Source organism: Notolabrus celidotus, chromosome 9, assembly GCF_009762535.1.
Source record: "Notolabrus celidotus isolate fNotCel1 chromosome 9, fNotCel1.pri, whole genome shotgun sequence".
In the NCBI taxonomy this organism is placed as follows: domain Eukaryota; kingdom Metazoa; phylum Chordata; class Actinopteri; order Labriformes; family Labridae; genus Notolabrus; species Notolabrus celidotus.
Genome location: NC_048280.1, coordinates 19,633,183 through 19,660,313, shown reverse-complemented (window position 1 = coordinate 19,660,313; position 27,131 = coordinate 19,633,183). Strand labels below are relative to the sequence as shown.

General features: G+C 38.2%; 2 protein-coding genes across 6 annotated transcripts; both read left to right on the top strand.

Annotated features, from left to right (window-relative positions):
* Window positions 1–351: 351 nt before the first annotated feature.
* Window positions 352–8,657, top strand: cfap251 (cilia and flagella associated protein 251). Of its 2 annotated transcripts, none has more exons than XM_034691011.1 (20): window positions 352–678; window positions 2,186–2,326; window positions 2,456–2,565; window positions 2,653–2,761; window positions 3,299–3,379; window positions 3,480–3,557; window positions 3,650–3,691; window positions 3,811–4,070; window positions 4,175–4,351; window positions 4,431–4,678; window positions 4,792–4,943; window positions 5,123–5,299; window positions 5,389–5,573; window positions 5,681–5,795; window positions 6,276–6,439; window positions 6,520–6,610; window positions 6,762–6,905; window positions 7,047–7,269; window positions 7,409–7,498; window positions 7,656–8,657. In XM_034691011.1, exons 1-20 carry the CDS (start codon window positions 517–519, stop codon window positions 7,781–7,783), a joined length of 2,877 nt encoding a protein of 958 aa, XP_034546902.1. In that variant the 5' UTR covers window positions 352–516; the 3' UTR covers window positions 7,784–8,657. The 2 variants fall into 2 exon arrangements, with proteins under 2 accessions (XP_034546902.1, XP_034546904.1); XM_034691013.1 differs by lacking the exon at window positions 7,656–8,657 and having other exon boundaries at window positions 7,047–7,138; window positions 7,219–7,269; window positions 7,409–7,487.
* A 1,027-nt stretch (window positions 8,658–9,684) lies between these two features.
* On the top strand, window positions 9,685–25,768 carry mlxip (MLX interacting protein). 4 transcript variants are annotated; one of them, XM_034692777.1, is made up of 17 exons: window positions 9,685–10,298; window positions 14,728–14,834; window positions 15,368–15,453; window positions 15,653–15,742; window positions 15,875–15,910; window positions 16,314–16,485; window positions 16,785–16,874; window positions 17,058–17,152; window positions 18,445–19,021; window positions 19,782–19,888; window positions 20,069–20,174; window positions 20,256–20,371; window positions 20,691–20,798; window positions 20,923–21,050; window positions 21,159–21,282; window positions 21,910–22,039; window positions 23,473–25,768. In XM_034692777.1, the coding sequence occupies exons 1-17, from the start codon at window positions 9,973–9,975 to the stop codon at window positions 23,577–23,579; spliced, it is 2,505 nt and encodes an 834-aa protein (XP_034548668.1). In that variant the 5' UTR covers window positions 9,685–9,972; the 3' UTR covers window positions 23,580–25,768. The 4 variants fall into 4 exon arrangements, with proteins under 4 accessions (XP_034548668.1, XP_034548665.1, XP_034548666.1 ...); XM_034692774.1 differs by having other exon boundaries at window positions 16,245–16,485; XM_034692775.1 differs by having other exon boundaries at window positions 15,869–15,910.
* The last annotated feature ends 1,363 nt before the right edge of the window (window positions 25,769–27,131 follow it).

Here is a 27,131-nt window from a genome sequence, read left to right as displayed (position 1 = left end):
CACAGCTAGTTAACTCACTTCTATATTATTTGGAACATTTATATCTTAATATCCAGATTGTTTCCTCTAAAAACTCAAAGTTGTCATTAAGCTTTAGAATTACCCTAGAGTATATATTGGACTGGTCAAGGTGCGGTTATTTGCCTGTAATACTTTATGAACCAGTTGTAGTAGATTGTAAAAGTTAGTCTGGATTAAGACAGTCTATCTACTTTATGTGATTTGAACGTGATTTGCATTAAAAATCATTTTTTATCAACTAGTAACGATGGCTTGTCGTGCTTTTAATTTGAAAAGCTGACCGGAATTCACTATTTTTAAAGCGCCAGTCGTCCTCCGCACAATCGTTACTAGGCAACCGGACGCTTCGTAGGAGCAGGATCTTTTTTTCCTATTAGCCCTCCGTTAACAAACTTTTACTGAGCAGAATAATATCACTCTACAGAAAGCTTTATGAAGTTCCCATACAACTAAAACAGAGATTAATCGTCCCAAACTAAAAGGGAGGGGGTAGTAATGTCTGTGGCTGAAGCCAAGGATGAGTGCAAGAAGAGCACAGGAGCCATAGAAGAAACAGGGGCTGAGAGAGTCCAGGAGACTCGGCAGTCTCAAGTTTCCACTGCAACCAGAGAAACGCTTTTCCAAAAAGAAAAACCTCACACTAGAACACATGCACTGGTAAGAAGCTTTTGACTGATCAAATGAGTATTTTTGTTGAAAATGAGTAGGCTTACAGTTTATGGGGTGCCGTTTGTAAAGTCTAAATGTTCAATGATAAATACAAATGTTCAACAACGAATCTAAATGTAAAATATAAATCGAAATGTTAAATATAAACATAAATGTTCAACAAAACATCTAAATGTTAAAAATAAATATAAGTGTTCAATATAAATATAAATGTTAAATATAGATCTAAAATATTAAATATAAATATAAATGTTAAATAAAGATATACATTTTAAATGATAAATATAAATGTTCAACGATAAATCTAAATGTTAGATTTAAATCTTAATATTAAATCTAAATCTAAATGTTAAATAAAGATATAAATTTTAAATGAAAAATCTAAATGTTCAACGATAAATATAAATATTAAATATAAATATAAATATTAAATATAAATATTAAATCTTAATATAAATGATAAATATATATCCAAAGGCTTAATATATATCTAAATGTTCAACGATAAATCTAAATGTTCAACGATAAATCTAAATATTAAATATAAATCTTAATATTAAATCTTAATATAAATGCTAAATATATATCCAAAGGCTTAATATATATCTAAATGTTCAACGATAAATTTAAATGTTTAACGATAAATCTAAATATCAAACATAAATCAAAATGTTAAATAGAAATCTTAATATTAAACATAAATATAAATGCTAAATATAATTCCAAATGCCAACTATAAATCTAAATGTTCTACAAAAATTCTAAATGTGCAACGATAAATCTAAATATCAAATATAATATAAATTTTAAATATAAATGTAAATTTTAAAAATAAATGTAAATGCTCAATATAAATCTAAATGTTCAACAATTAATCTAAATGTTCCCAGATAAATCTAAATGTTAAATATAAATCTAAATGTTAAATATAAATCTAAATGTTAAATATAAATATTAAATATATATAGAAATGTTAAATATAAATAATAAATATTAACATAAATGTTAAATATAAATTTAATTGTTAAATATAGATGTTATATACAGTAGTTGCTCTGTGATCCTAAAAATGTAGCTGATATGAAATTTTTCACTGCCACATATCAGCTAAATATTTAGGATCGTGGATCAACATTTAACATTTATATTTAACATTTATATTTATATTTAACATTTATATTTATATTCAGCATTTAGATTTAACAATGATTTTAACTTATAATATTTTTCACAAGAAAATTAAGTGTGAAGAAGATCACAAATATTCCTCTAAATGTAATAAAAAGGTGACTTTTAAAAATTCAGAGCTAAATGTGGAGAAATTTTGCTGTTATTTTCAGTGTGCACAACTTTACAAACGGCGCCCCACAACGGTTTGCATATTTTGAAACAAAGAAGTTATTAAAAAACAAAAAACATTTCCTTGAATTGAAGTTATCTGAAAATCTGAAATGGCTAATGATAATAAATATACTGAATAATACTCTTAATTCAGTCACTAGAATGGGTGTTTGGGAGAAATCCAAAACTTCCTGCCTTTTGTCTGCAAGACCACGATCAGCTGGTGGTCTTCTACGCTGGAGCTCATGTTGGGGTCATATACAATCACACTTCAAACACCCAGCACGTACTTCAGGTAAAAATGTATTGAGTTCGTTTTGACTTTTTGAGAAAAAATGTTTTTAAAAGTGGAGATAAGACATCATATATATTAGTTTACTGGCAAAGCCATAGCATTGATAGCAGTAACATGTTAACTTCTCAGGGTCACTGCCACCCCATCTCATGTATGTGTGTGAGTGAGGACAGACGCTGGATCGCAACAGCTGACATAGGACGGGAAAGCACAGTCAACATATGGGACTCCTACTCCGGGTACCTCTTGTTCATTCATGTATTCATTTATTTTTGTATATCTGTTTTTGGTTTTAATGATTACACCATGTCTGATGAATATTCCAGCATTCCTGTGAATACACTGTTTGATTGCCACCCTAATAATGGGGTCATTGCAATGGCATTTTCAAGTGACACAAAACATCTGGTAACTCTTGGGGCTGACTCATTTCAGGTAAGTGTGATAACATGAAACACTGTACATTTGCAATCTGGGAGAAAAGTAGAGACAAATGTATGATCTGTAGTTTTACCAAGGAGCTATGTCTGGTCTCTGAAACTCACAGGCCTCACTTGATGTAGTAGTAACTCTTTTCTTAGATACGAACAGAGGGTGCATCAACAAACTCTGTGACTTTCTGTAATTCTAAACTTAAGAGCTGCAAATAATAATTTCCAGATGATAAATTTGATCCACCTACTGTATATGGGATTTTATTGTACATATGTCATAATTTTTTTGAGTTTCGTAGAATGAGGTTTGATTTTCAAGTAGTTGATAATCAAACGTAAAAATGTTCACAACCAAGGTATGTACCTTTTCATCAAGTAGTTGTTATTTATGGATAATATTGGATAATATCTAGTAAACAAAACATCTAAAATAGCTCAGATGATTACTTTTTTATATTACATATGAATGTACAAATAGTATGTCTTTCTAGGGTTAAATTTCCATCTTGCAATAACCTTAAAATTACAATCTTCTCAGCGCATGTGTATTTGGGATTGGACACTTGAAACAGAAGAGCCTGTGCAGTCTACTGAACTGAATCCTGGATACGGCTTTCAAGTATGTTTCTTTTATCTTTATCAATAATGACATGTCACTTTAGTATTTCTACATATGGCATTAAGAAGGTCAAACACTTGAATGGTGTATTTTCTTTCAGGATTATATCATTTTCAATCCAAATGATAGCAGCCAGCTGCTCAGCAGCAGTGAAAGCCAAGTGCTATTTCACAGTATTGTAAGTTGTCTTATTCTCTTTTATTTTAGTTACTTCAACAAATACAACAACAATGTGTTTGTCTACTGCAATAATCAGCTGGTAATTTTCAGGCCAAGGGGAGTCTGCAAACATATGCCCTGAAGCTTGAACAGGTAAAGATCATTGTAAACATCACGTGGAACATTATATCAAACTGTCAGGATTGTTTCTGATAAAACAAACTACTAAAGTGATAAATATGTTACTGTGTTCTTCCGTTTCATTTCTGCAGTTTCATGTAGAAGCAACCAGTTTTTCAGATGCTGCTGAATGTGCTGGACCTTCTCCTGATATTGCTGAAACTGTCAACATGTCTGGACCCTCTGTGTTTCACTGGGGAGAGCCTAAGGTTGCAACAGCGATGGCAGAAGGCAGTGTTGTGGTGTGGGATTTGATGGAAGACTTAGATGCAAACCAAGGCCTCTCCAGATATGGAGTTTCCATCATTCGCCTTCAGAAATATCCAATCACTGCTTTCACAGTGACCGACAGGTAGTCAGAGACAGATATATTCATCATTAATTTTTATAAAAAAATACTGTATTCATTGGTATTTACTGTCTGTTTTTTGTGTTTCTCTCGACTGCACTGCACAGCTGTTTTGTAACTGGTGATACTCAAGGCCATATCAAGTTTTATGATGAAAAATTCCGCCTTCTCACTTTGTACACCCAACTAAACCTGGGTGCCGTTGCCTCAATTTCCTTCTCCAAAGAATGCACAGAGGGATACTTGGAGGGCTGCACTCTGACAGAAACACCCTTTATCTTCAGGTAAAAAATCATACAATATAAAATACATCTAGTCTAAAGTGTTCCATGCATCTGGCAAAGCTGTTTTCTTCTTTTGCAGGAACTTTGTTGTGTCTACATTCAGCACCAAAGTTGCACATGTTTCTGCACAAAAAGGCACCCATCAGCTACTCCAGCATTATTGCGAGCCTGTACATGCAGTGGCCTGTCACCCCAAACAGCCGTCCGTGGCCATGGGGAATCACAGGGGTCTTTTAAAAGTGTGGGACTATAGCAGTAAAGTGATCATTTGCAGTAGAGTCTTTGAGACAGAGACACAGATACAGTGTGTCACATTTGACCCTCATGGTAAGCCAGCATGCTTAAAAAAGAATGTTGTATATAACCACTTTTACCCCAGCTGATGAACGAATTTGCAATATATCATTAAATGTGCCAAAAAAAACACCTTTCATAAACAGGATTATACCTGGCAGTTGGCTTTGGCAGTGGAGCTGTTCACATACTTAATCCCAAAACTTTGCAAAGTCATCCAGAGGAGTGTTTCAATTACAGTAAAGCTAGCATCAATCACATTTCTTTCTCCTCGGACTCAAAGTATCTCGCTACAGCGGTGAGCAAGCCCCTTTTAAATATTAAGTGCAATATTGTATGTTTGAACTATTTTTGGACTAAAATTTGTGATTTTTCTATAATTAGAGCAAAGAGTAAGGAAAATGTAATGCATATGCAATGAATACTCTCTCTGACAGTATTCTGACATCTCTTTTTTCTTTTCTTTTTTTCTTTTAGGATGCTGGAAAAGCGGTGACGGTGTTCCGCCTGCAGACTAATAAAGACTCCTTGGCTCATTGGACATATTTGGGCAGATATCAGTCTCACTACAAGCCAATCATTGACCTTCTTTTTGGTGTTCACCTTGACAGCACCCAACCCAGACTGCTCTCTCTGGGAATGGACCGCCGACTGGTTAGCGTGCTTTGATTAAGATGTGGAACTGTGGATTTGTCTGTGTTTTGTTATGCTGCTTTTATACAATTTTTTTCACATACTCCTAGGTGGAGTATGACCTGGAAAACAGTGACGTGCATAAGCTTCTCATCTTAAGCTCAGAGCGCATTGAGCAAAGTGCTGTGCCAACATGCATGACTTGGTATCCTCCCCTCAGCGCAGAGCAGTTTCTTCTGGCTACCTCAGACCAGTACAAGATGAAGCTTTTTAACAGCACCACCAAGATGTGCAGGTCTGTGAAATACTGTAACAATCTATTTATCTTTTATTTTATAAATTATCCAACTGTTATCATAAAAAACAACTAAGGACATTTTGACATGCATTTTATTACAACAGAAAGACTCTCCTTGGCCCCAGATATGACTCTCCCATTAAGAGAATAATTGTCCTTCCTGGGTCCAGAGAACCAGAGACAAACTCATATTATCTGGCATTCATCACGGAGGACAAGGTTCAAGCTTTTATTTTTCAATTTGTTTCATTGTGTTTGAGGTGTTCCATAACATGATCTGCAATGTCAAACTGAAATTTGGGCTCTGTGTCAAAAAAATGATAATTTGTTACTTTATTACCCAAGAGTATTGTGTTTTAGAGAAAAAAAATACAAACTTCAAGCATTGTCAGGAGGGCTGATGTTTTATTTGTGTTGATAAACTGTTTTTGATCGTATATCTATGGGTAAAGAATGATGATATCACTACAACAACTACACTATGCTACTCTTGCCCTTGCTATCGCTGTGCTTAGTTCAGTATAGTTGGCAAGTCGGAAATTAGAATATTAGTTGATCTGCGTTGGGTTATTCGTTTGTATTACAATATCTAAAATAAAATATATTCTATAATAACTCTTTGATGTTGACATGTTTTGGTATGAACGAAGACATATTGATTTGTATGTTTGATTAACATCTGAACTGTTGTACTCCCAGCTGGGTCTCCAGATTTTGCCGCTGGATGGGAACCCCTACAAGTCAAATGCTTTGACTTGCCACCCAACAGGGGTGTCTACTTTTGCTTGCTCCTACGATGGCCGTTTCATTTTCACAGCTGGAGGATCTGACTGCACCGTCTTATCATGGGAGATAAACTTGAAGTAAGATTCAGTATCACTCTCATGAAAACCAAAGAAAGTGCATGAGCAGGTGATGATCCTCTGTTTTGCTGTGTGTTCAGTGCACTGAAGGCAGCAGCTGCCTTGGGAGGACAGGACCTGGAACCCTTTTACACTCTTTTAGTAGGAGGCAGAGATGGCAAGTTCTACAAGGTCAGAAAAAATGTTTTAAGTCACAGATCTTTCAATCCCTTAAACTGAGAAGCATCCATCCTATTTTATAGACTTCTCATGACTTCCTCAGGAGTCGTATTTGATACCATTTTGACAATATTCTCGGTTATCTGAACTGGTCTTTTTTTAGGAGATGGAGGAGTTTTTCTTCTTCTGCCAAATCCGTCATCAAGGTATTGACTCAATGGAGAAACGACGGGTGTCAAACAAAATCCCCCTGTCAGAGGTGCCATCTTTAATGAGAGCTTTGGCCTTTTTCCCCACAGAGCAAGAGGTACAGTAATTTAGGAGGTGACAGATTTTAACATCCATTATTATCTTATCCGACAGTATAATCCTCACATAAGACTGTTTTAACATTGTTGACCTGAACTAACAAATGGCTAAATAACTATGTTTTGGTTTTTTTAATCAGATAGAAGATATGCATAACGAGGTCAAGTTTAGCAAGTATGCAGAAACAGGGAAATACGTGACGGACATCGACCTGGAGGAGTTTATCAAGCTGTATGTAAACCACCGACTTGTCATCACTAGCAATGAGCTAGATCAAGCTTTTCACGTTCTTGGTGACCATGATCTCACAGGACAACCAACTCTGCAGAAACATGAGCTGCCAGAGGTCTTACAGGCTCGAGGTACACTACATGCTATTCAGACTTAAACGATCAGTCTGTCTGTTTTAGTTGTGTTAGTGTCACCTGACCTAGAGAAATGTTGATGTCCTGTCCCAGTTTCCAACACTTTGATGCATACATTTTATATGATTTTTGACAGGCGAACACATGACTGAGGAGGAGGTGGCAGAATGTTTCACCACACTTTTAGGACTCAACGAAGGGGAAGAGGATGAGGACAAAGAAGGAGGTAAAGGAAGCATAATAAAGTATAATTCCCAACAATTATATAAATCTGAGGGTATGTTGAAAAATAATTACTCTTAATGACAAATTGATCCTATAATTTTACATAAAATCTGAAAAAAAAATGTTTTTTGTGTGTGCATGTATGTATATGTGTTTAGGTGGAGATCCAGAATATTCCCTGCAGTGTGCTATACCTGATGAGATATCTATGGAGACATTTACAAATCACATCCTTGGCTTCCCATCTTCAGCAGAGCAGAGAAACGGCTCCTCTCCTTCAAAGTGATGACAGCAAAATACTTGCTAGAAAAGGACAGAACATTTTGATGAGGAACCTTAGACTCTTTTAAGAGGTTGCTTTCCACAACATGTGTCTAAATCAAAACAAGATGGATGAATATTAAGTTAAAACCCCTTGTTCTCAAGCAAAACAGGGCTCTAATACTATTTGTTATGTTACTCATTAATTAATCTGGTATTACAGCTAAGTCTATACACTTCAAACACTCGGAATACTTGGAATTTTTTCTTAAAAAATTAAATTATAAATGCATTATTAAATTAGTCACCACTTCGTGATAATGTAAAGGATAACAATACATGTCCCATCAGTAGTGAATAGCAGTACCACCCTTCTCTTCTTGAACTCTGCTTCAGAGTGATCCAAGCATGATGATGTTGAAACATCCACATATTTCAGTATCATATGTCTTTGGTTCTACATTTAAATTTTTCTCTTTTTTAATACAAGAACACTCCTTCCAAGAGAATATGTTTGGCTTGATAAAAACTTGATTAACAGGTACAATAGTCCCTGATCTACTAAAGACCAACCTTGTGATTAGAAAACACTTTAGGATGTGCCCTGATTTCATGCACATGATGGTAAGTTTCTCCCAGCAGAGATGTCAATATTGCACAGAATAAGGGCAGAGTTTAAATGAACAGTAAAATGTTTTCTTTTGTTTTCCTAAAACTGACGGTATTTATTTAGTTCCCAGTGTGTATATCCAGCTGTAATGCTGCTATGTTTCACTGTTTCAAACAAGAATCCCCTTTCTTTGTGTCAGTCTGTCACTCAGTGAGGAAACTTGTCTAGCTCAGGCATAAACAACATAATAAACATTCATTTGAACTTCATCACCCCCATTAAGAAATCATCATATCTTATGTCTGTCTTTTTTCTGGCAAAGCGAGATACAGAAAATATACCTTATGTTATAAAGTTTTTCTTTTGAATGTTTTGAGGAGAAATAATTGGAATTTTGGCAGACAACTTAATTTAAAATGTTCATCTGGAATGAAACAAATGTTACGTAGCTCAACACACTTTCTCAGGTTGGACGGTGAATTTTTGTATGTTTGGGCAGAGTGGGAAACAGGGAGAACATTTCAAATGATACGTATCATTCTTCATTTCAAAAACCTCTAACAGGCTGAAGATATGACCATGGGTGCTCAGGTGGAGAATTATAGCCATCATTACCATATCTAAATGAACTGCCTGATCTGAGTGAAATCTGCTCTGTGTTTGCTCCACGTTCAACCGTAGAGACACACAATATACAGGTACGACTAAACCACTGAGACAAACAGAACTACACAAACACATTTTACTGTCTTAGGGATCAGATTTCAGAAAAGAGAGGGAAATTCATGAGCTGACTTCAAAGTAAAGGTAGTGAGTAACTAGAGCACTGATAGAAATGTGGAGTCAAAAGTACAATAATTGTCTTCTGAATGTAGTGGAGTAAAAGTAATAAGTTCCCCCAAAAAATAGTACTCAAGTAAAGTACAGATACTCAAAAAATAGTACTGTACCAAAGTAAATTCACTCTGTTACTGTCCACCACTGGTGAGGGGTACATGAGCCTCAGTGCCCAGGGGCCCCTGGGGGTACTAATCCGGCCCTGTTGATCTGTGGTCTGAGTTTTTAATTTGTTTCCATTCAGAAGCAAAACTAAAAATCAAACTAACATGGTCAGCACAAAATATCCCTCTAATATTCTTTATTGTAGTATTCTAAAGCCTTAGATAATTTCTCACATTTGCAGCATGGATGCAAAAACCCTGTTCTGTAAGACCCTATACAGTCTATGGTAAGACCTGGCGTTTCAGGTTTATTTTGAGTTTCTTGGTGGGTGGGGCTCTGACTCTGACCAATCAGAAACGCTTCAATAAATGAACTTCCTGCCCCGGACGGAGGAGTCTGCGAGCTGTTTTTCGTCAGCTGGTACCTACGACTCAGAATCTTACGTCAAATACTTACCAAGACATGTAAAGTTAGGCCGTGGACTACCCACAGCGAGCTGTAAACATGAGTGAAGCGAGGACTCGGACTCAGCAGCTCGAAGTTGACAAACTTTAACAAAGACTCCGCTTCTCCAGCTTTCTCGGACAGCCTCATGAAAGGGAGAGTTTTTGTTGTCCTAGCTCGGAGGCTAACGTTAGCTATTTGTCTGGTGAGTTACCGACATGGCAACTAGAGGGGAGATGTCTCTGCTGCAGAAGTACCGTCGACCACCGCCGTGCATTAAGCAGGAACAGGATGACGACTCGGACGCGGAGGAGACACACCTGGGTCTGAGGAGGTCTGACGGGCTTGAGTCTCAGATCATCCACAGCGGGCACTTCATGGTGTCCTCGCCCCACAGCGAGCACCCCCCAAAGAAAGGCTACGACTTCGACACTGTCAACAAACAGACATGTCAGACCTACCACTTTGGCAAGGCGAGCATGTCCCACCTCTCCATAGACGCCTCCCTCACCAAGCTGTTTGAGTGCATGACTCTGGCGTACAGGTGGGTGATAGAAGAACACACAGATCAGCATTCGTTCTCATTCAAGCTGTTTATGTCTGCTCTCAAATCTTCTTAAGTTACATAGCAAATGTGCAAGACCGAAATACTGAATATAGCAGAATTGAATCAGAATCGTGCGTGGGACACCCAGGTCTAACATTTCAGTCACGAGAATCCTCTTCATGTAACTTCCTGCTTGGCCACTCATGATCCTGCAATGATGTGTATTGTAGTGTTGACAGATGTGTTCATGCACTTTTAGTTGAAAGTACTTACAACAAGTGTTGCATTCAAAGCACCACTAAGAATGTAAAGAGGAATGTAGAGGGAATACTGCAGGGGGTTGTAATGATGTAAAGATATGATGTAGTGGTTTTCTGATAAAGGCAGAGTTTGTTTTGAAATATGCACAATTAGGTAGGTCTAGTCTAATCAAGAGGTAGGTCCCTTTATAGTATTATAACATGGTCATGTAATGATAACAGTATACAAAAGAAGCAACAACAAAAAGCATCTCCAACAGAAACACTTTGAGTCTTGATCAGTTTATTTATTTTAAACTTTATTTTTATTGAATCTTACGATTATTTGAAAATAAGGCACAGGCAAACAAAATTACAGTTCTGCACAACAACAACAGGGTCAATAGAGTTTGTTGGTATTTTTTACATAACTAGAGGAGAGGAGCCTGAAACAGGATTCATTTCCTCCCGCTTGTAAATATTTCGTCTTTATGGCTATACAGTGAACATCAACAGAGTATATGTAATATCAACCAACATTGTAAGTAAAGAGCCACCCGCCAAAGTCTTTGGTGCTCACTGGGGGGAGCTAATACACTTCAAGGACTCGTCCCTGAATTTTTATTGCAAACACAAGTCTTTTTTAGTCATGGTGTATTTATTGAATTTTCCATACAGACAGACAAATACAATAAAGACAATACAGAAATAATAATGAGAAAACCAGACAAAATTAAATACAACTGGCTTCCAGTCACAGGACAGCCAAGGCAAAATGATATTAGAAATCAAAAGCAAAATAAAGACAATAACAATTAAAGGGAGAAATATATAAATAAATTTACATAAAAATGAATTAAAAAGTGCACCAGATCACAGAGTTGGTGATTTTTACAGATCCATACCCCTTTTCATCCATAAAGCGGCACAGTCAATCGTTCCACGTAGGAAATAAAAGGATGCCAAATTGTATCAAACTTCCCAGTTGATCCCCGCAGTGTGTATCTTATCTTCTCTAGTTTGAGAAAATACATGACCTCACCAATCCACCTGCTGAAAGTAGGAGGAACACAAGTCTTGATCAGTTTCGAAGGAAACTTTTTGAGGATCGAAATGTCTTCAACTTGTTATGAATAGTAGCCATAACCATAACTTTATAATGCTTAATTTTTTGTTCTGTTAACTTTATTTTTTTTATTTTGAAATGCAGTAAAAGGGTAACATTTCTCTCTGTAAGGTCTCAGGTTATTACTATAAAACAGCATCAAATGGATTGAATCCAGTAAAATACACAGACCGCTGATGCGTACTACTTTCCACTGCAGCTTTAGAGTGAGACTGTTCAGACTTTATATTCCCTTGGCATCTGGCCTGATGAAGTTAAATTTACAGTCTTACTGCTGTGAAGGAAGATCTTTGTTCCAACATGGAGGGGAGTGATTTCAACAAGTGATTGGGAATAAACTATGCTCTCTTTGTGGTGTTGAGCCAAAACAAGCTTCTAGGAGAACTTTCTGTCTTGCCAAATTTGTTATGGGATGTACAACCTGACAGCTCTGACACCATTCCTTCATCATGGCAGAAGCATTTAGTTTTGTTTTGTTTTGATAGGACTGAACTGGCAGAGGTGCAGCCTCAGGCTTTTAGCAGTGCTTTTTTTTTTACTGAACCCTCTTGGAGGGGTAGCTGAGTATGTCAGCCATTTAGGCTCTGTGTTATGTTTACTCATAACTTACTGATGGAGCATCCATCCATGATCTATACCTTATCTTATCCCACTCAGGGCTGAGAGGAAGCTAGAGTACCAGGAGATAACCTACACATGCACAGGGAGAACATTCAGATTCCTCACAGAAAGGATCCTGCTCAGTCAGGGGTATTGAACCAGGAACTATTTTCGCCCCATGAAAACAACTCTAACCACTGTGCAGCCCCTGTAGGAGGGAGGTGGACCCCAAATGCTCAGGAGCAGGCAGATGTAGATGTAGTCAGTATTCAGTGTAAAAGTACGGGGATTGTTAAGATACAAATCAAAAGAGACAAACTAAAGTTGGATTTAAAAAAAAAAAAGTATGTTTAAAAATGGGGGTATGTATGGTGTTACCCATGATTCTCTGTTAACAACTCTAGTGTTAAGGTAGTGTTGGTGCAGTTGTATTTATATCTTATTAATTAATTACTTTTTCTATTAATATTATTTGATATTCGTAATTATTGTGTATAGGAGCAACTTTAATGACTGAATTCCCCCCCGGGATAAATAAAGTATTTCTGATCTGATCTGAGCCAGCTGCAGTCAGAGAGGATTCCCTTGGACTTTACAAGGGGCACCAACTTGGATACTTAGGGCAGACTATTTATAGACCAGGAAAGCACCCCTACCTCTCTCTGTTCTGCTGTTGTCATTCATCTGTAAAGAAGAACTGGGGTCTATTTATTTACACTGCTGTCTATGTGAACTTTCCCCCTGTTGGTACAAGCAAGGCTACATAAGAGCTCACCTAGTTATTAAGACTTTCTACTCCTATTACAGCACTCAAACAGAAAGTAAGCACACAGCAGCTGCAGGAATAGACTGGACTGAAGGGAAAGAGTGAAAAAAGACCAAATGGAGGGATGGATGGATGTTGGGATTTTTGTTTAGTTATTAACCTGTTCTGATATAATGTAACATAAAACTGCAGTTATGTCGTTCTAAAAATATTTTCAAAAGTTTTTGAGATCATGGCCATTTTGCATAATTTGTATAAATTCAGGTGATTTGAGGCATACTAGTCTAAAGTTTTGGTAAATTCCTCATTTTAAAAGCTATGTCTTCTAGAAAAAAATGCATTAGTTTCTATATACTTCTTTAACATGTTTCGGGGTATCAGTTTGCAGAAGTGTGTACGAACCAAGTGGCAACCTCCGGTCTAAAAATATGACTCCAATGCGGAAGTGCTAAAAACTGCAGTTCATCGAGGATCCGCTTGAGGCTGGCTCCGGAAGTACCTGAAACCACATACACACCAATTCAAAAATGCTGATCTTTGCAGCAGAAATAAACATGTTTACAGCCTGGTTCAAAAGACGAGTGTAGTCTGGATAGCTAATTTCTCAATCGGCACACACTGTAGGGGAGGGGGGGTGAATTTTTTCATAACGCAGTAATTTCAAAGATATTGAGATTATAAGTCTTCCAATGAGAGGCACGGCTGACTTGATTGACAGGCAGGAACACTGTAGCTGTTGGCTAGGAGGCTCAAAGCCTGCCTGCCTCTCTGTGTCACAATTGCTCGACAGAAGCAATATGGCTTCAAAAACAGCGCTTCAAAAACAGCTGGGTGACGTCACGGATACTACGTCCATATTTAATAAAGTCTATGGTACATACACACCCAGATGAATAACATTTATTTACACTTTGTGTCTCTACAAATTATATCTGTATTAAATACTAACATTGAATACCACACGTTTTTTGCCTGTGCCTTTATTAAACTGAATAACTTTTACATTTTCAACATTGCTTCGACACAGTATCTCGGTTAAACCAAAATTCAAGGTAAAAATTCAGTGAAAAGTCTGAAGTCATCTGTGATAAAACTTGGCAGCCACTCTTACGACACACAAGTTTGTAGCAGAGCACATTTGTGTTGTTTCCTCTCATTAACCTTGGTTGATTCATTGTTGTTTTTTTCATCTTTACTGTATCAAGGCTGGTCTGTGAGTTTTTTTCTTTTGTTACTTATATTGTACTCTCTGGACAAAGCTCTGGATTCATGTTCAAAGACATGGATCAACTTTTACTTTTGTTCAACATATTTATTTTTGTAATGAGCTACTTTTTATTAGCGAATTAGAAAAGAGATAGATTGTTCCAGAGGCTGATGCACTGGCATTAGGAGACACACTCAGGCCAGTTTGTCAGTAAAACTATCAGTCCTCACCAGACATGTAATCCTGTTATCAAACGATACTGTCTTGCATCATACTGAGTGATACAGGCTGGCTGTGTTTCAGCGATTGTGCATCAGTCAAGGGTATTAGGGTCATTAAGCGCCAGTGTTAATGAGAAAATAAGATAACACTTTAGCTAGACTTAGATGACAGCAAAGATCTTCCTCTGTTGATAAATTTGATCTGTGATGGTTGTAATGTCTGACACCTTGAGAAATGATCTCACTGATATTTTGTTGACTCTTCAGTGGTAAGCTGGTGTCTCCCAAATGGAAGAACTTCAAAGGTCTAAAACTGCTTTGGAGGGACAAGATCCGCCTCAACAACGGCATATGGAGAGCCTGGTACATGCAGTGTAAGAGCACCATACCCTATCTGTCATCATGTGTCCATAAATGGTTGACTGCACTGTTCATTGTTGAGTTTAAAGTAACACTTTAATCAGGTTTCAGCAGAAGGACATCAGGACCTGGCTTCAGAATATGTTTGTCTTTATATTGAATGTATTGTATTTCTTCTCTCTCTTTGTCCAGATAAGTTAAAGACGAAAAAACAATATATTTGTGGCCTGTGTAGAAGCACTTTTCATAGTTTAGAGAAACAATTCAATAGATAATTCAGAGAAAAGGATGGTATCAACAGTATTGATATTATCAGTATGATTATTATCATTATCGCATTGTAATATTGTTTATTGTTTTTTAAGAATGGTATGTTAAAATTGCCAGGTGATGCAGATTGAAAAGCAGTGTAGCCATTCTCTGGGTACTATAAGCAATATGTTTTCTCTCTTTGGTTATAAATAACTTTTATCTGTTTAAAAAAAAAAAAAAAAGCCCCCAGATTTTTCAACAGAAAGCGATAGTGAGATCATTTTTCTGCCTGCAGATGTGGCGAGAAGGGCAAATCCTGTTTGTCACTTTGTGACTCCCTTGGATGGAACTATGGACTTGGACATCAATCGTCCTGCAGAGGTAATGTAATGGTATCATGAAGGCAAAACTAACTTTGTTTTAGAACGTGTCAGCAAGTTCTCCTGTGGATCAGTCCTTGTTTAGTCACTTAAACATTTGTCACCAAGTTTTATGTTCCCTTGTTACTTCCTTTCTTTGTGCTATTTGTTGTTTTTTTTTGCACTTTGGTTTATTTCCAATCTCCCTCTTCATTGGGCAGGCCACTGTTGCAGAGGGGAAGTGTTGGAAAAGAAGAATTGAAATTGTCATCAGAGAATACCACAAGTGGAGGACATATTTCAAAAAAAGGGTAATTTGTTGTTCAGTTTATTATACAGTATATACACTGTAATGCCAGTGTCTATCAGGGTTACCATATCCTTTGTTTATTATCATTTAATATGTATATATGTGACACTCACTGAGTCTTTTATAGTTACAGAAGCACAAGGACGATGACCTCTCCAGCTTATTAAAGGTATGCAGAAGTACATCATGCCCAACCCAACATAGACAAACACAGAAAACACAACAGTCAGAATTTGCTCAACCAGATGTTAATACCGAAATGATTAACCCCTGCTAACCCAGTCACCTTCATTGTATTTATCATCTCTGACTTTACACACAAAGTAATTTTGAAACATGCTCAGCTTGTAACTTGCTTGTAATAATTATTCTAAATCATGTCAGTTATTTTTTCAGACAAATTCATGAAGTGTGGGACAATGTTGTTTAATGGTGGCTGCACATAACACTGCATGTGTGTGTATCATTAACCTGCTCGATGCTTGCATCTTGAAAACTCAAAGGGACCAGAGGAGCAGTTGTCGCTGTTTGGGGAAATCTCTCCAGACATGCTCCGTGTCTCCTTTTATCAGGATGAAGACATGGCTGCACGCCGCCTGCCTCGTAGGCATAACGATACACCCGCCCCCATGGAAATGGACCCCCTCTTTGATATGGATGTTCTGATGTCCGAGTTTTCAGACACGTTGTTCTCCACATTGGCGTCGCACCAGCCTATAGCCTGGCCCAATCCAAGGGAGATTGGTGAGAGAATAATCAGCTGTCTTCTCATTTTAATCAATAGAGATTTGCTCTTTACTATCTTAGCTATTTTACTTACTCTCAGTTTTAAAGAACTCCTGCTTTTCTATTCAATGTTGTTTTTTCTGTTTTTGTTCATCAACAAAACTCTCCAAATTCAAGTAACATTAAAAAATGGTTGCTTCTTCAGGCTAGATCTTCACTGAATATTATTATTATTATTATTATTATTGTTACTACTATTATTGATAAAAAAAATGTTCTTCCTTGTTCTCCCTCCCTCCATGTCTTACCTCCCACAGCTCATGCAGGGAATGCAGACATGATCCAGCCAGGGCTCATCCCCTTACAACCTAACCTTGACTTCATGGACTCCTTTGATCCGCTCCAAGGTAGCAATAAGGCACCAGCCATATCTGCAGTAGATCAGCACACAAGCTAATAGTGCTCACTTAAGTAATCAAGTAATCAAGCGCACATGTTCTTGTAACTCTGCTACAGCAGTTGGCTTAGCCTAACACAGAAAGTAGTGTGGTTTTACTAACCTCTAGCTAACATAGAGACTCTTGTTCCAGACTTATTTCACAGCCTCCGTCAGCCCATCTTCCCCTCTGTTTCCCCCACTGCATCATCTGTCACCCCTCTACCCAGCAGCAGCTCTCAGCCACAGGTAAACATCAATCCAAGGCACTGTCGCTAACATACACCACCTTTGTGCAAGACCTTTTATTTCTCCTTGATATTAGTTTGTGGTCAGTTAATGAGGATTTCTTCTACCATCTATTAGCCTTAATTCAATTTAGCCACATAAAAAAATCAGTATTCACGGCTTACGGCTCAAACCACTTTACATTCATTGTAGTTCTATTCAGAATCAAACACCTACAAAGTTATGGCTTTATTTTGCTTCTTTTTCAAACTTCTTTCATCCTTAAATCTTCACCAGAAGCAGTTTATTCAGCAAGAAAAGAGCATTTTGGAGAAAGAATCTTCCAAAATTGTTGTTGGGTCCATAAATGAACCTTTTCTGTAGGTTGCTGTGTGACTTTTTGGTACAAAAAGGTAAGTTAAAATGTTTAATAGAATTATGCCAAAGCCTTAGGTTGGGTTTTTCATGGCTCATGTAAAGTTTTTGCACTACTAATATTTGGTACAATTTAATTTAGCTAAACAGTAAACATTGGTGAGACACAAATAAGTTGTGATATGACCTTGATGATAGTCTCTGTCCAGAATTTACTAATCTACCTGCTATAGTTTAATAAACTCCCCTCTGGAAGGGTTGTCAGAACAGATACGGCGGACACAAATCTTCTTCTTTTTACGTTTATTGCACACTGGTACACATCAAACGCCCACTTGCCTACCGGCACTCAGTGGTCAGAAGTTATTTGGACTCTCAATTAGGTTGTAAACCTGCAGTATAAGCACAAAACACAACCCAAAATTAACCAACATAAGTTTACATTAATTCCTGTTTGAAACATCAGCACTGCCAGGATACAATTACTCACCGACAAGGCGTGCCAGTCCTGACCCTTAACTATGTGAAAATGAAACCAAAAGGATTAACTTTTTGGAAAGCCCTGCCCACTCCGCACACACAATTGGGAGACCAGGACACTGCAATCCGATAAAGCCATGTTAAACTCTCAACATCTATCACTTAAACAGAACAATGGATGCAACTGCTGTAAAGTTATACAGTCCTTTTTTCTAACTATGTTCCTGTAATTTCAGAATTATTATTTGTCCTATGGATTTGTCCAATTTTAAACTTCAGGGAAAAAAATCGGACTTTTTCAATGCTGAAAAAAATGGTTAAGAGTTTTAAAGGACAGCCCTTTAACTGTCAATAACAAGCATGTAAGAGAAAATGAAATGTGCCTCTTCTGAATCATTTTACTCTGAAGACAAAAGAAACTTTGTTTTTTCCATTTCCCTTTTCCTTTCTCATCCCAGGCCCAGCTGATTTCCTCTATGCAACTGAATACCAACCACATCTCCTCTCCTGGCCCCCTTCCTATCTCCTCTCCCATGGCCAATCAGACCAGTCGCACAGGTGGCGGTGATGCTGCCTTTGTACAAAACTATATGTCTCTTTTTCCTGGGCAGGTTGCGTCCAATGACGCTGTAGTTTCCTCTCAGCCAATGTCTCATAATTCTCTGGCACAGTGCCTCTCAGGTCAGGACATGACTTCAGCAGCACCCATGGTGCCCTCCCCCCTGGACAACAACTCAGTGTTGGGTGAGACTGTAGTGTCATCTGTGATCACACACACAGCCTCCTCTACTGTCACATCCAGTAACGCAGCCACCACCTTCAGCCACGGCTCTGAGTATAGCTCAATGTCCACACAAGCCCCCCCTCCTCCGTCCCAGCTCCAGTCCTTGGCTCCCTTGCCTGCCACTCCTCTGCAGCACCCTCAGACTTTTGCCCTGCCGCGCCTTTTACAGTCATCAAGTGCCAACAAGAACCGCCCTGTGCAAAGGATTGCTCCTGCTAACACTATCCCCTCCTCTCACCTCATCCTCACAGGTGTGTAGTTCCTGATCTCAGGTTGAAGACATTGATTCTGTATATGAAGAAAGCTTGCATTCTGCACTGTAAAATTCTGTTTCACTTGAACTAAAATACCATAAGATAGCGCTCAAGCCTTTCTTATTCGGTCATACAGACTTATAGTGATCCGCTGTAAAATTACACAAAGATATTTGCATGTATGCAGCTTGTTGCTGGTATAATTTTCTTTGAAGAGATTGTAAGTCTCTGTTTTGGTAATTGGATTGATTGGGGAAATAATCTCTACAGAAAACAGAGAGCATGTTTTTAAATCTATATAAATGTTTCTTTATAAGTATGCTCCAAGACTGCCCCCAAAAAACAAATGACTGTAGTGTACAGCTAACATGAGGCTAACAATACCAACAGCAATTTGTTTCATGTTCTTTTGGTTACTTTTCTGCCTTTATGACACAGTTGATGACAGATAATTGACAGGAAATGTCATTAGATATTGCACATCGACGTGTGCTTCTGCTTTTGTCTTAACTGAACGGCTTATTTTTTTGATAGGAGATCAAATTAAATTTTTAGATATTATAATATTAATAATATAAAATATAATATAATCCTGCTCTGAAAAGTGAAAAACCTGTTAACTGGTCTGTTTGCCAGGGAATTTGTTTCCTACACAAGTGTAAAAGTCAGAGGGGATGTACTGTATATTCTTAAAAATTCAACATTTATTTACATATTAATGCTTATACAATTAACACTGCTTAACACTGCTGCTCAGCCCCTTTCCCAGGTCATCACAATGCTGTGATTGTTACACCAACTCCTATGAAAACAGATGTCGTCCAGAATACAGGAGTGGTCCTCACTTCTTCTCATCTTGCAGGAGTATGTATCCAGATCCAAGAGATGGCATTACTGAATGGCCAATATGTTTTTCTTTCAGTTTTACTTTGTTCTGTATTATATAGAAATGTGAAATGAAGCTAAACTTGGTTTAAATTTGACAAGATAAAAAGTCTTGCTGTCTTTTAAACCCTTTATTGGAACCCTTTTCATGTACATCAGGCTCCTGGATTTCATGTAGTGTCCCAGCAAACTACCCAGCCCATTGTCTCCAAAGTAAAGTCTTATTCTTCCAGCCGCAAAAACCAAAAAGCCTCATCTACTGTCGGTGAGAGATTATGTTTCACAGAAGCAGATTAAAAATCAAAGAATGATTATTACAAGTTTAATTTATTTTATTTTATTTTAGTTCACAGTCAACCAGGATCAGGTCAAGGGTCACTATGTGGGTTGGATCAAGTCCACAGTCCACAGGCCCTGATCAGCAGCAGCAGTACCCCACTGGTGAAGAGTGAACAGAACCAGGTTTGTGTGTTGAAGTTTCTTAGATTCAAATACCTTGAGGGTGTGAGTAAAATTTTAGTCACAGGACATACACAGCTTTCGCAAGATTGGGCAATATATGAAAATGTCTTGAATGCAAATAAAAGGCACATTCATATGACAAGTCATGTCCATTAAAAACAACATAAATACCATTCTAAAATGAATTTTCGGCCTGAATGTAATGATTGTCTAAATGTTTAACCTTGTACTTAACAACAGTAGCATTTGCTGTAAAATATGACCTCACCACTTCCTTAATCCGCCTCTGTTTATCATTGCCCCTGCTTTCATGTGACAGGGCCGGAGAACAACGCACATATCAGCTGAACAAAAGAGACGATCAAACATAAACATTGGATTCAAAACACTCTGCGACATGGTTCCCGCTCTGAAGTCACAATCAAATGCAAGTACTCAACATTACTGCTCTTTTAAAGTGTTTGTGTAGAGGGTTTTGCTTCATATGTTGCTCATAATTGGATTTATTTTCTTCCCCCTTCCTACCCTCTCAATACACTTTGGCTATAAAGATCAGTAATGCAGTGACATTGCAGAAGACAGTGGATCACATTGGGAAGCTCCAACAGGAAAGACAGCAGTTACAGGAAGAGGTCAAGAGGCTACGAGAGGAGATCGAGGAGCTCAACACCTCCATAAAGTATTTGAAAACGACATAAACAGACAGAATATACCGCATCTATTCAGTAATGATATACACCTAACACATAATTAACTCACAACTGCCTCTGTCTCCGCCCAACCACAGCTTGTGTCAGGAGCAGCTACCTGCAACAGGCGTGCCCATAAGGCGGCAACGGATTGACCACATGCAGGACAAGTTCAATGAATACGTGAAGAGCCGCACTCTTCAAAACTGGAAGTTCTGGATTGTATCCTTCATTCAAAAAGTTAATGCTGTGTTTACTTCTCAGTAATGACGTAGCGTCTGGTCATCTTCAGATTTAACTGATGCATGACAAGATTATTCTATCCTGTGTCATAAGATAGAGTTTATAAAAAGTAAAGGTAACAACACTTCTAAAATCTTTCCATCCTTTCTGAGGAAGGCAAGTTGCTTTTTTTCTAGTTAATTAGACATAGATGCCAGACAGTGTTATTTGCATATTAACACGTATACAGTGCCAAGAGTACTACTAAAAATTACCCCATATAAATTGGGAACATTTTGTCAGTAAAACTGTACTTTTCTGAAAGAGGAGTTACATAGTTTGTCATCCAGTAAATTACCTCATAAATATCAGTGGTAGGATTATCAGGCTGCTGTCCTGCATTCTTTACCAATAACTCATATTAATGCCTGAGTCATACTTCATGTAACAAGAACCTTTGTTTTATTTATTCATCATTTAGAGGTTTTAGTCACAAAAAATGTACGCAAAGTGTTATGAAAAAAGCATTAGACATGGATGTCAGGGTCTGGAACTCAAACATTTAATCCAGACACAAACCCATTGTCTCACTGTTGTATGATGGACCTTGACTGTGATCCATTTTAGTTCAGCATCATCATCAAGCCTCTCTTTGACTCATTCAATGGGATGGTGTCAACTACAAACCAAGCAGAGCTTTTTCAAACCACGCTCCAATGGGTAGATCGGCACTGCTCTCTCCCAGTGCTCAGACCCAGTAAGTTAAACACATAAACAGTCTATGAAGACCATGGTGCAAAATGTTCAAGGAGCATGGTTTAGTGTGTGTGAGACTCTTCTTCTGTTGTACAATCTGTGCTGAGAGTAGGGCTCGGGGCCCCCAGGGGGTTTGTCATGTAACTTTTAGGAGTGTCGGATGAGAAAGGGTGGTTGGGCGGCTGGGGAGATGAGTCTTGGAGGCAGGACGTGACATCAAAAGCATGCTACAAAAGCCACAGTGTAATGTTAACGTGGGAGTAGACAAAGCAATTGAGACATATGCAATGATGACAGGTTTACATTCACATTACTACTACATGCAGACGCCCTCAGTGTTCTCATTTCTAAAATGATTCACCTTCAACCCCAGATATTGGATGTTTTTATTCATCCTGTTAAATGTCGCTGTTTTGGGTCTGCACTGATATTATGATCACACACACACACACACACACACACACACACACACACACACACACACACACACACACACACACACACACACACACACACACACACACACACACACACACACACACACACACACACACACACACACTTTTGCATTTTAATGTCCCAGAGAATTACCAGGGTGCTGGGAGGAAAAAGTTTGAATTTAATAGGAGCAAAAGTCTCTGCTCTTGAGTTTACACATACTACACAAGTTTTCAGGCATTCTGTGCATCAGTTTTTGTCATTTTATCAGCACAGAGGCGGCTTCCTTCCAGTTGTAGATTACCAAAAAGAAATCAGTCAATAAACAATGTTTATCACTGACAGTCATTTCTACAATGACAAGGCAGGAGATTTAACAGCACATTGCATTTTTTTAATAAAGCAGGATATAATTTCAGCTTTGAGTTAATGGGCCAAAAAAGCAATATTCAGACTCCCACTACAAACTCCTGGCCCAGTGTGACTTCACTTACCACACTGGGTAGATCTGATAATGTGAAGTGACATCAAAAGTTTCCCCTCAGTTTGAGCAGCTCTCTGCTAAGCGTCAGGGAACTTGTCCTGAGCCACTGCTGGAAACAGAAAATCAATCACATCACCTTGTTATTCCATGTCTCACAGGGCCATCCCCTCAAATTTGATGATGAAATCAATCATTTAAATTTGTATGTGTTCTGCAGCCAAATTATCAGTTTCTTAAAGGTCTTTTTTGTCTCCTGAGTCATTTTCCTGTGCATGCTGAAACAATTGTTGTTTGTGTTTGATGGTGCAGTCATGGAAAGTTCTGGGTAAATGTCAGTGTCATAAAAAAGTTAACATAAGGTCGTGAACTGATAAAAGAAAGCACATTTTATCTGTTGCTCACGGAACAGTCTCCGACTCCCAACGTGTAGGTGTTGTAAAGAGCAGCCAAATCACACAGGCTATTATTTACAGTCATGGAATGGCTATAAAACTATGACTCTTGTTTTTCAGTGGTGCTGAGAACCCTTCGCCACCTGAGCACCACCACATCCATTCTTAGTGATCCATCCCTGCTGCCTGAAGAAGCCATCAAAGCCATCACACACACAGATATGTAGCCTTGCTCCAGAGAAAGTGACGCAACTCCTAATAATCAAAATGACATCACTACTTTAACTTTTTATCCATCCAGTAAGAATACCAAGTCTTCCACGGATCCACTACTTCCCTAAAAAGTGTCTGAAGGGAGCTGCGGCTTAATTTGACCCTGTATGAATGCTGGTTTTAATTTTTTTGTTTGTAAATTGAATATTGGGAATATAGCACACAGGAAGCTCCTTCTCTGACAGCAAAAAATGTGCAAAAATAGCTTTTTTTTTTCATTATATGTTTGAACGACAGCAACTGCTCTTGCCTTCAACCACTTTAGGGGAGGATGTTATAAATATTTCATTGAAAGGTGGTGCTTGAGGTTTGCTTTGAGAACAAAACGTTTAAACGTACTTTTGTCATGTACATTGTGTTAAAAAGGGAAATATTCAGTGATCGTCTATGTTCTCTCTTGATGTAAAAAGTGCTTGAATATTATCCTATTTTTCCTTAAGGACAATGAGATACATGTTAGATTTTTGCAGCGCTAGCTAGAAGTTTAGTTTGTGTTTTAATAGAGGCTTTAAAATCAACCAGAAGGGCTTCACGTTAGAATATAGAGGGTTGCCTGAAACATGGTTTAGTACTTTTAAAGAGAGATGAGAATCCATCCCTCGTTTACTCAGGTGAATGTCATTTTGCCAGTTAGCAGTAGTGGCTTTCCGTCCATCCTTAACACCTACCATCATGCTGTACTGACTCTGCCCAACTTCACAACAATCATTGTAGGTACAGTATTTTCCACACTTGGGTTCTTACTGGGCAGGTCACAGCTTACTGGAGCAGAGTTCCTTGCAACCCTCACAGGGAGCTAAACTCAACATTTAGAGCAATACAGACTCTTTATATGTATATTTTACATTTAAATGTACAGTGTTACACGATCCCAGCTGAACACACAGCAGTTGTGGGGGTCTTTCAGTTTTTTGCTGGTGACTCAGGGCTGCGCTGATTGGTATGATTATCCACCATTCAGCTATGAACAAACGGAGTCAGGATCATTCTCAGCAGGAAAACTTATCTGTGAGGGTACAGCAGATGCAAAAGGGTTTTGATGGGTTTTTTTGTGTTGTTGAATTAATTATGTTTTTTTAATGGCAGAAAAAGCATCACTCTTCCATGTTTGAAGAATCAACCCACAGATACAGAAAAGAAGCCATATAAGACAAGTGTACCTGTTCATTTAGCACATTCTTTTCATTGACATGAATGCTGAATGCTTGAATATTCCCCTCCTCAGATTTAGTCAGCACTTTTGGCATTTATCAGCCTTATGGTAAAATAAAGTGCCCTTACTTGTGATCTCTGCAGGCTGAGCAGTACTGTTTTTGTGTGTGTGGTTCAGCACTCCTCAGGCAGACACACATTGATTTGGTTACTGGTGTTTGCGCTCTCTTTTCTGCAGAACTACTGAGTTTACTTTGAGTTTTATGGTAGCAAAATGTACCACTCGTTCATATTTGATTAATGTGCAGCTTTTTGTTGAGTTTTTTATTGTGGACTACAAATGTCTTCGAGTGAATGATTTACTTTTCTACAAGTTAGAAATATTCCTCTTGTTGCTTACTTTACATTTAGACGGGAGGGCATCAAAAGGAACGCTTTTACAGTGTTAAATACAGCCCGCACACAGTGGTGCAAACCGTGTGTCTATTTCAAGTCAAATGTGTTAAATGGCCATACTTCACTGTTTTTGTTTTTTACTAATTACTTACAAAAGCACATCTGAATGCAGCTGTTGTGAATAAACATTTAGTTTTTAGCCTGATATCTTCGCCCCCATCTATCAGAGACTAAAACACAATTGTGTGATAAAAAGATCCCATGATTTATGCTCAGTGTTTGTGATGATTTTAATGTTTTATTTTTTGTTATCCTCTGATTTTAAAAAGTTTGTCACACATGGTTGGACTTCCAACCTTTGTTTGCTGTTTCTGTCAGGGGAGGTTTGTAACAAATAATGTACAGTATAACATTGCAGGTTAGATCTGCTCAATCTTTTCTTCCCCAAATTTAGTATTTTATTATTTAGTCTGTTTTTAAAGAGTACAGATATTTTTATGCTTTATTAGTTGTTGTTTTTTTCTTCCCAAATTTCAAAATTGTCTTCCTGAAACAAGTTTAAGGATGCCTTACAATAAACGACCTTCAAAAACAATGGAAAGCTGGATTTTTTTAATGTTTAATTTCTAATAACTTAATAAATATCACATTGTTTTGAATAAATATTACCTTATCAGATACTGACAATAAGTGGCAGAACAGGTTTACATTTCCAGTCGTATAAAACTGGATAAGAAACATTCATTTCTCATACTAGGAAGTTACATTATAAGTGGTTGTGTTCAACCTCTTGTCCATGATTTCCAGCAAACATTTGACATGCACATAACGCTCCGGGTCCTCCTTAAAGGAGGGCAAGCTGCAACAGTCCAGACAAGGTTTTGGGTCGTTCAGCTGCGACACATCCTGTGCAAGTTGGCTGATTTTCAGCAGGCATGAAGACATTCTCTCCTGGACCAGGTCAGACATCTTTTGCATGTGGCAGCCAAAGGTGGAAAGGTGGAGGGCAGTGAGGGTCGGTCCCGCCCCGACCAGCTCTGTGTAGTTCTCGGACATGCAGGCGGTGTTTGGGAGCTTTACGGAGTCATTCTGCATTAGACAGGTGATCACAGGATTTTAATGAACACAGTGACTACATGTTGCACCTTGGGTTAATCATTACGATGGTAAGTTCACAGATTTTATTACTCCAAAACAGGCCCATGTTAGATTGATCATTCACATTATACAATATGCCATCTAATTTCATAGGACTCATATGACGCAGTTTAAATCAGAGACTGAAATCGCAGCCTGGTTTGGGGATCTGTCAGTGACACTAAAATCAAAATCAGCCAAACTAATCCGCACAGCATTGAAAGTGATAAGGGTGAGGGAGCCCTCAATTTTACTGGGGGGGGCAGGCTGGGGCCAAGGGTGTTGTCAGAGGGACACATTCAACCCTTACAAAAGAGTCTGAGAAGGGCGAGGACTGGCTTAGAACAAACTGGCAAAACATCAGTGCATCCCTATATACTAGACATATATACTACTGTGCACTATATCAAAATGCAGACTGACAGCAGCTGTTTGGCAGTTTGCTCTCAACATGAGTCCCTTAGTGCTCTAAGGGACTGGAACCAAGTGCCACACGCATGTGTTCCACCTGTAACATTGGCGCCATACCAAAGCTTTTTTTATTGTATAATGTTTGTTTGGAGGGGGGGCACAGGGGGGTCCATGTTCAGTTTTACAGGGGCACCGGCCCCTGTTGCCCCCCCCCCAGAACCGCCACTACACATGCCCTGTACTCTCCATACGAGCTGCCTCTGTCTGGTCGACGCTACAGGTTCTCAAGTACGAGGAGATACCTCGACTAACCAAATCATCCCAGTGAAAAGGTAAGGGGGTGATGGGTTGTATTTGGCTCTCACTGTATTTTTTATTCTATTGTATGTGGCAGCCTGTTGTCCAAGAAA

What these genes read in the sequence shown, in the direction of transcription:
- cfap251 (XM_034691011.1), top strand. Translation starts at nt 517, where the DNA reads ATGTCTGTGGCTGAAGCCAAGGATGAGTGCAAGAAGAGCACAGGAGCC. An exon ending in ATGCCCTGAAGCTTGAACAG is followed by an intron (nt 3,692 to 3,810) that starts GTAAAGATCATT and finishes TCATTTCTGCAG; the next exon opens with TTTCATGTAGAAGCAACCAG. An exon ending in AGAGGTCTTACAGGCTCGAG is followed by an intron (nt 7,270 to 7,408) that starts GTACACTACATG and finishes GATTTTTGACAG; the next exon opens with GCGAACACATGACTGAGGAG.
- mlxip (XM_034692773.1), top strand. Translation starts at nt 9,973, where the DNA reads ATGGCAACTAGAGGGGAGATGTCTCTGCTGCAGAAGTACCGTCGACCA. An exon ending in GCCCAATCCAAGGGAGATTG is followed by an intron (nt 16,486 to 16,784) that starts GTGAGAGAATAA and finishes TACCTCCCACAG; the next exon opens with CTCATGCAGGGAATGCAGAC. An exon ending in CTCCTTTGATCCGCTCCAAG is followed by an intron (nt 16,875 to 17,057) that starts GTAGCAATAAGG and finishes CTCTTGTTCCAG; the next exon opens with ACTTATTTCACAGCCTCCGT.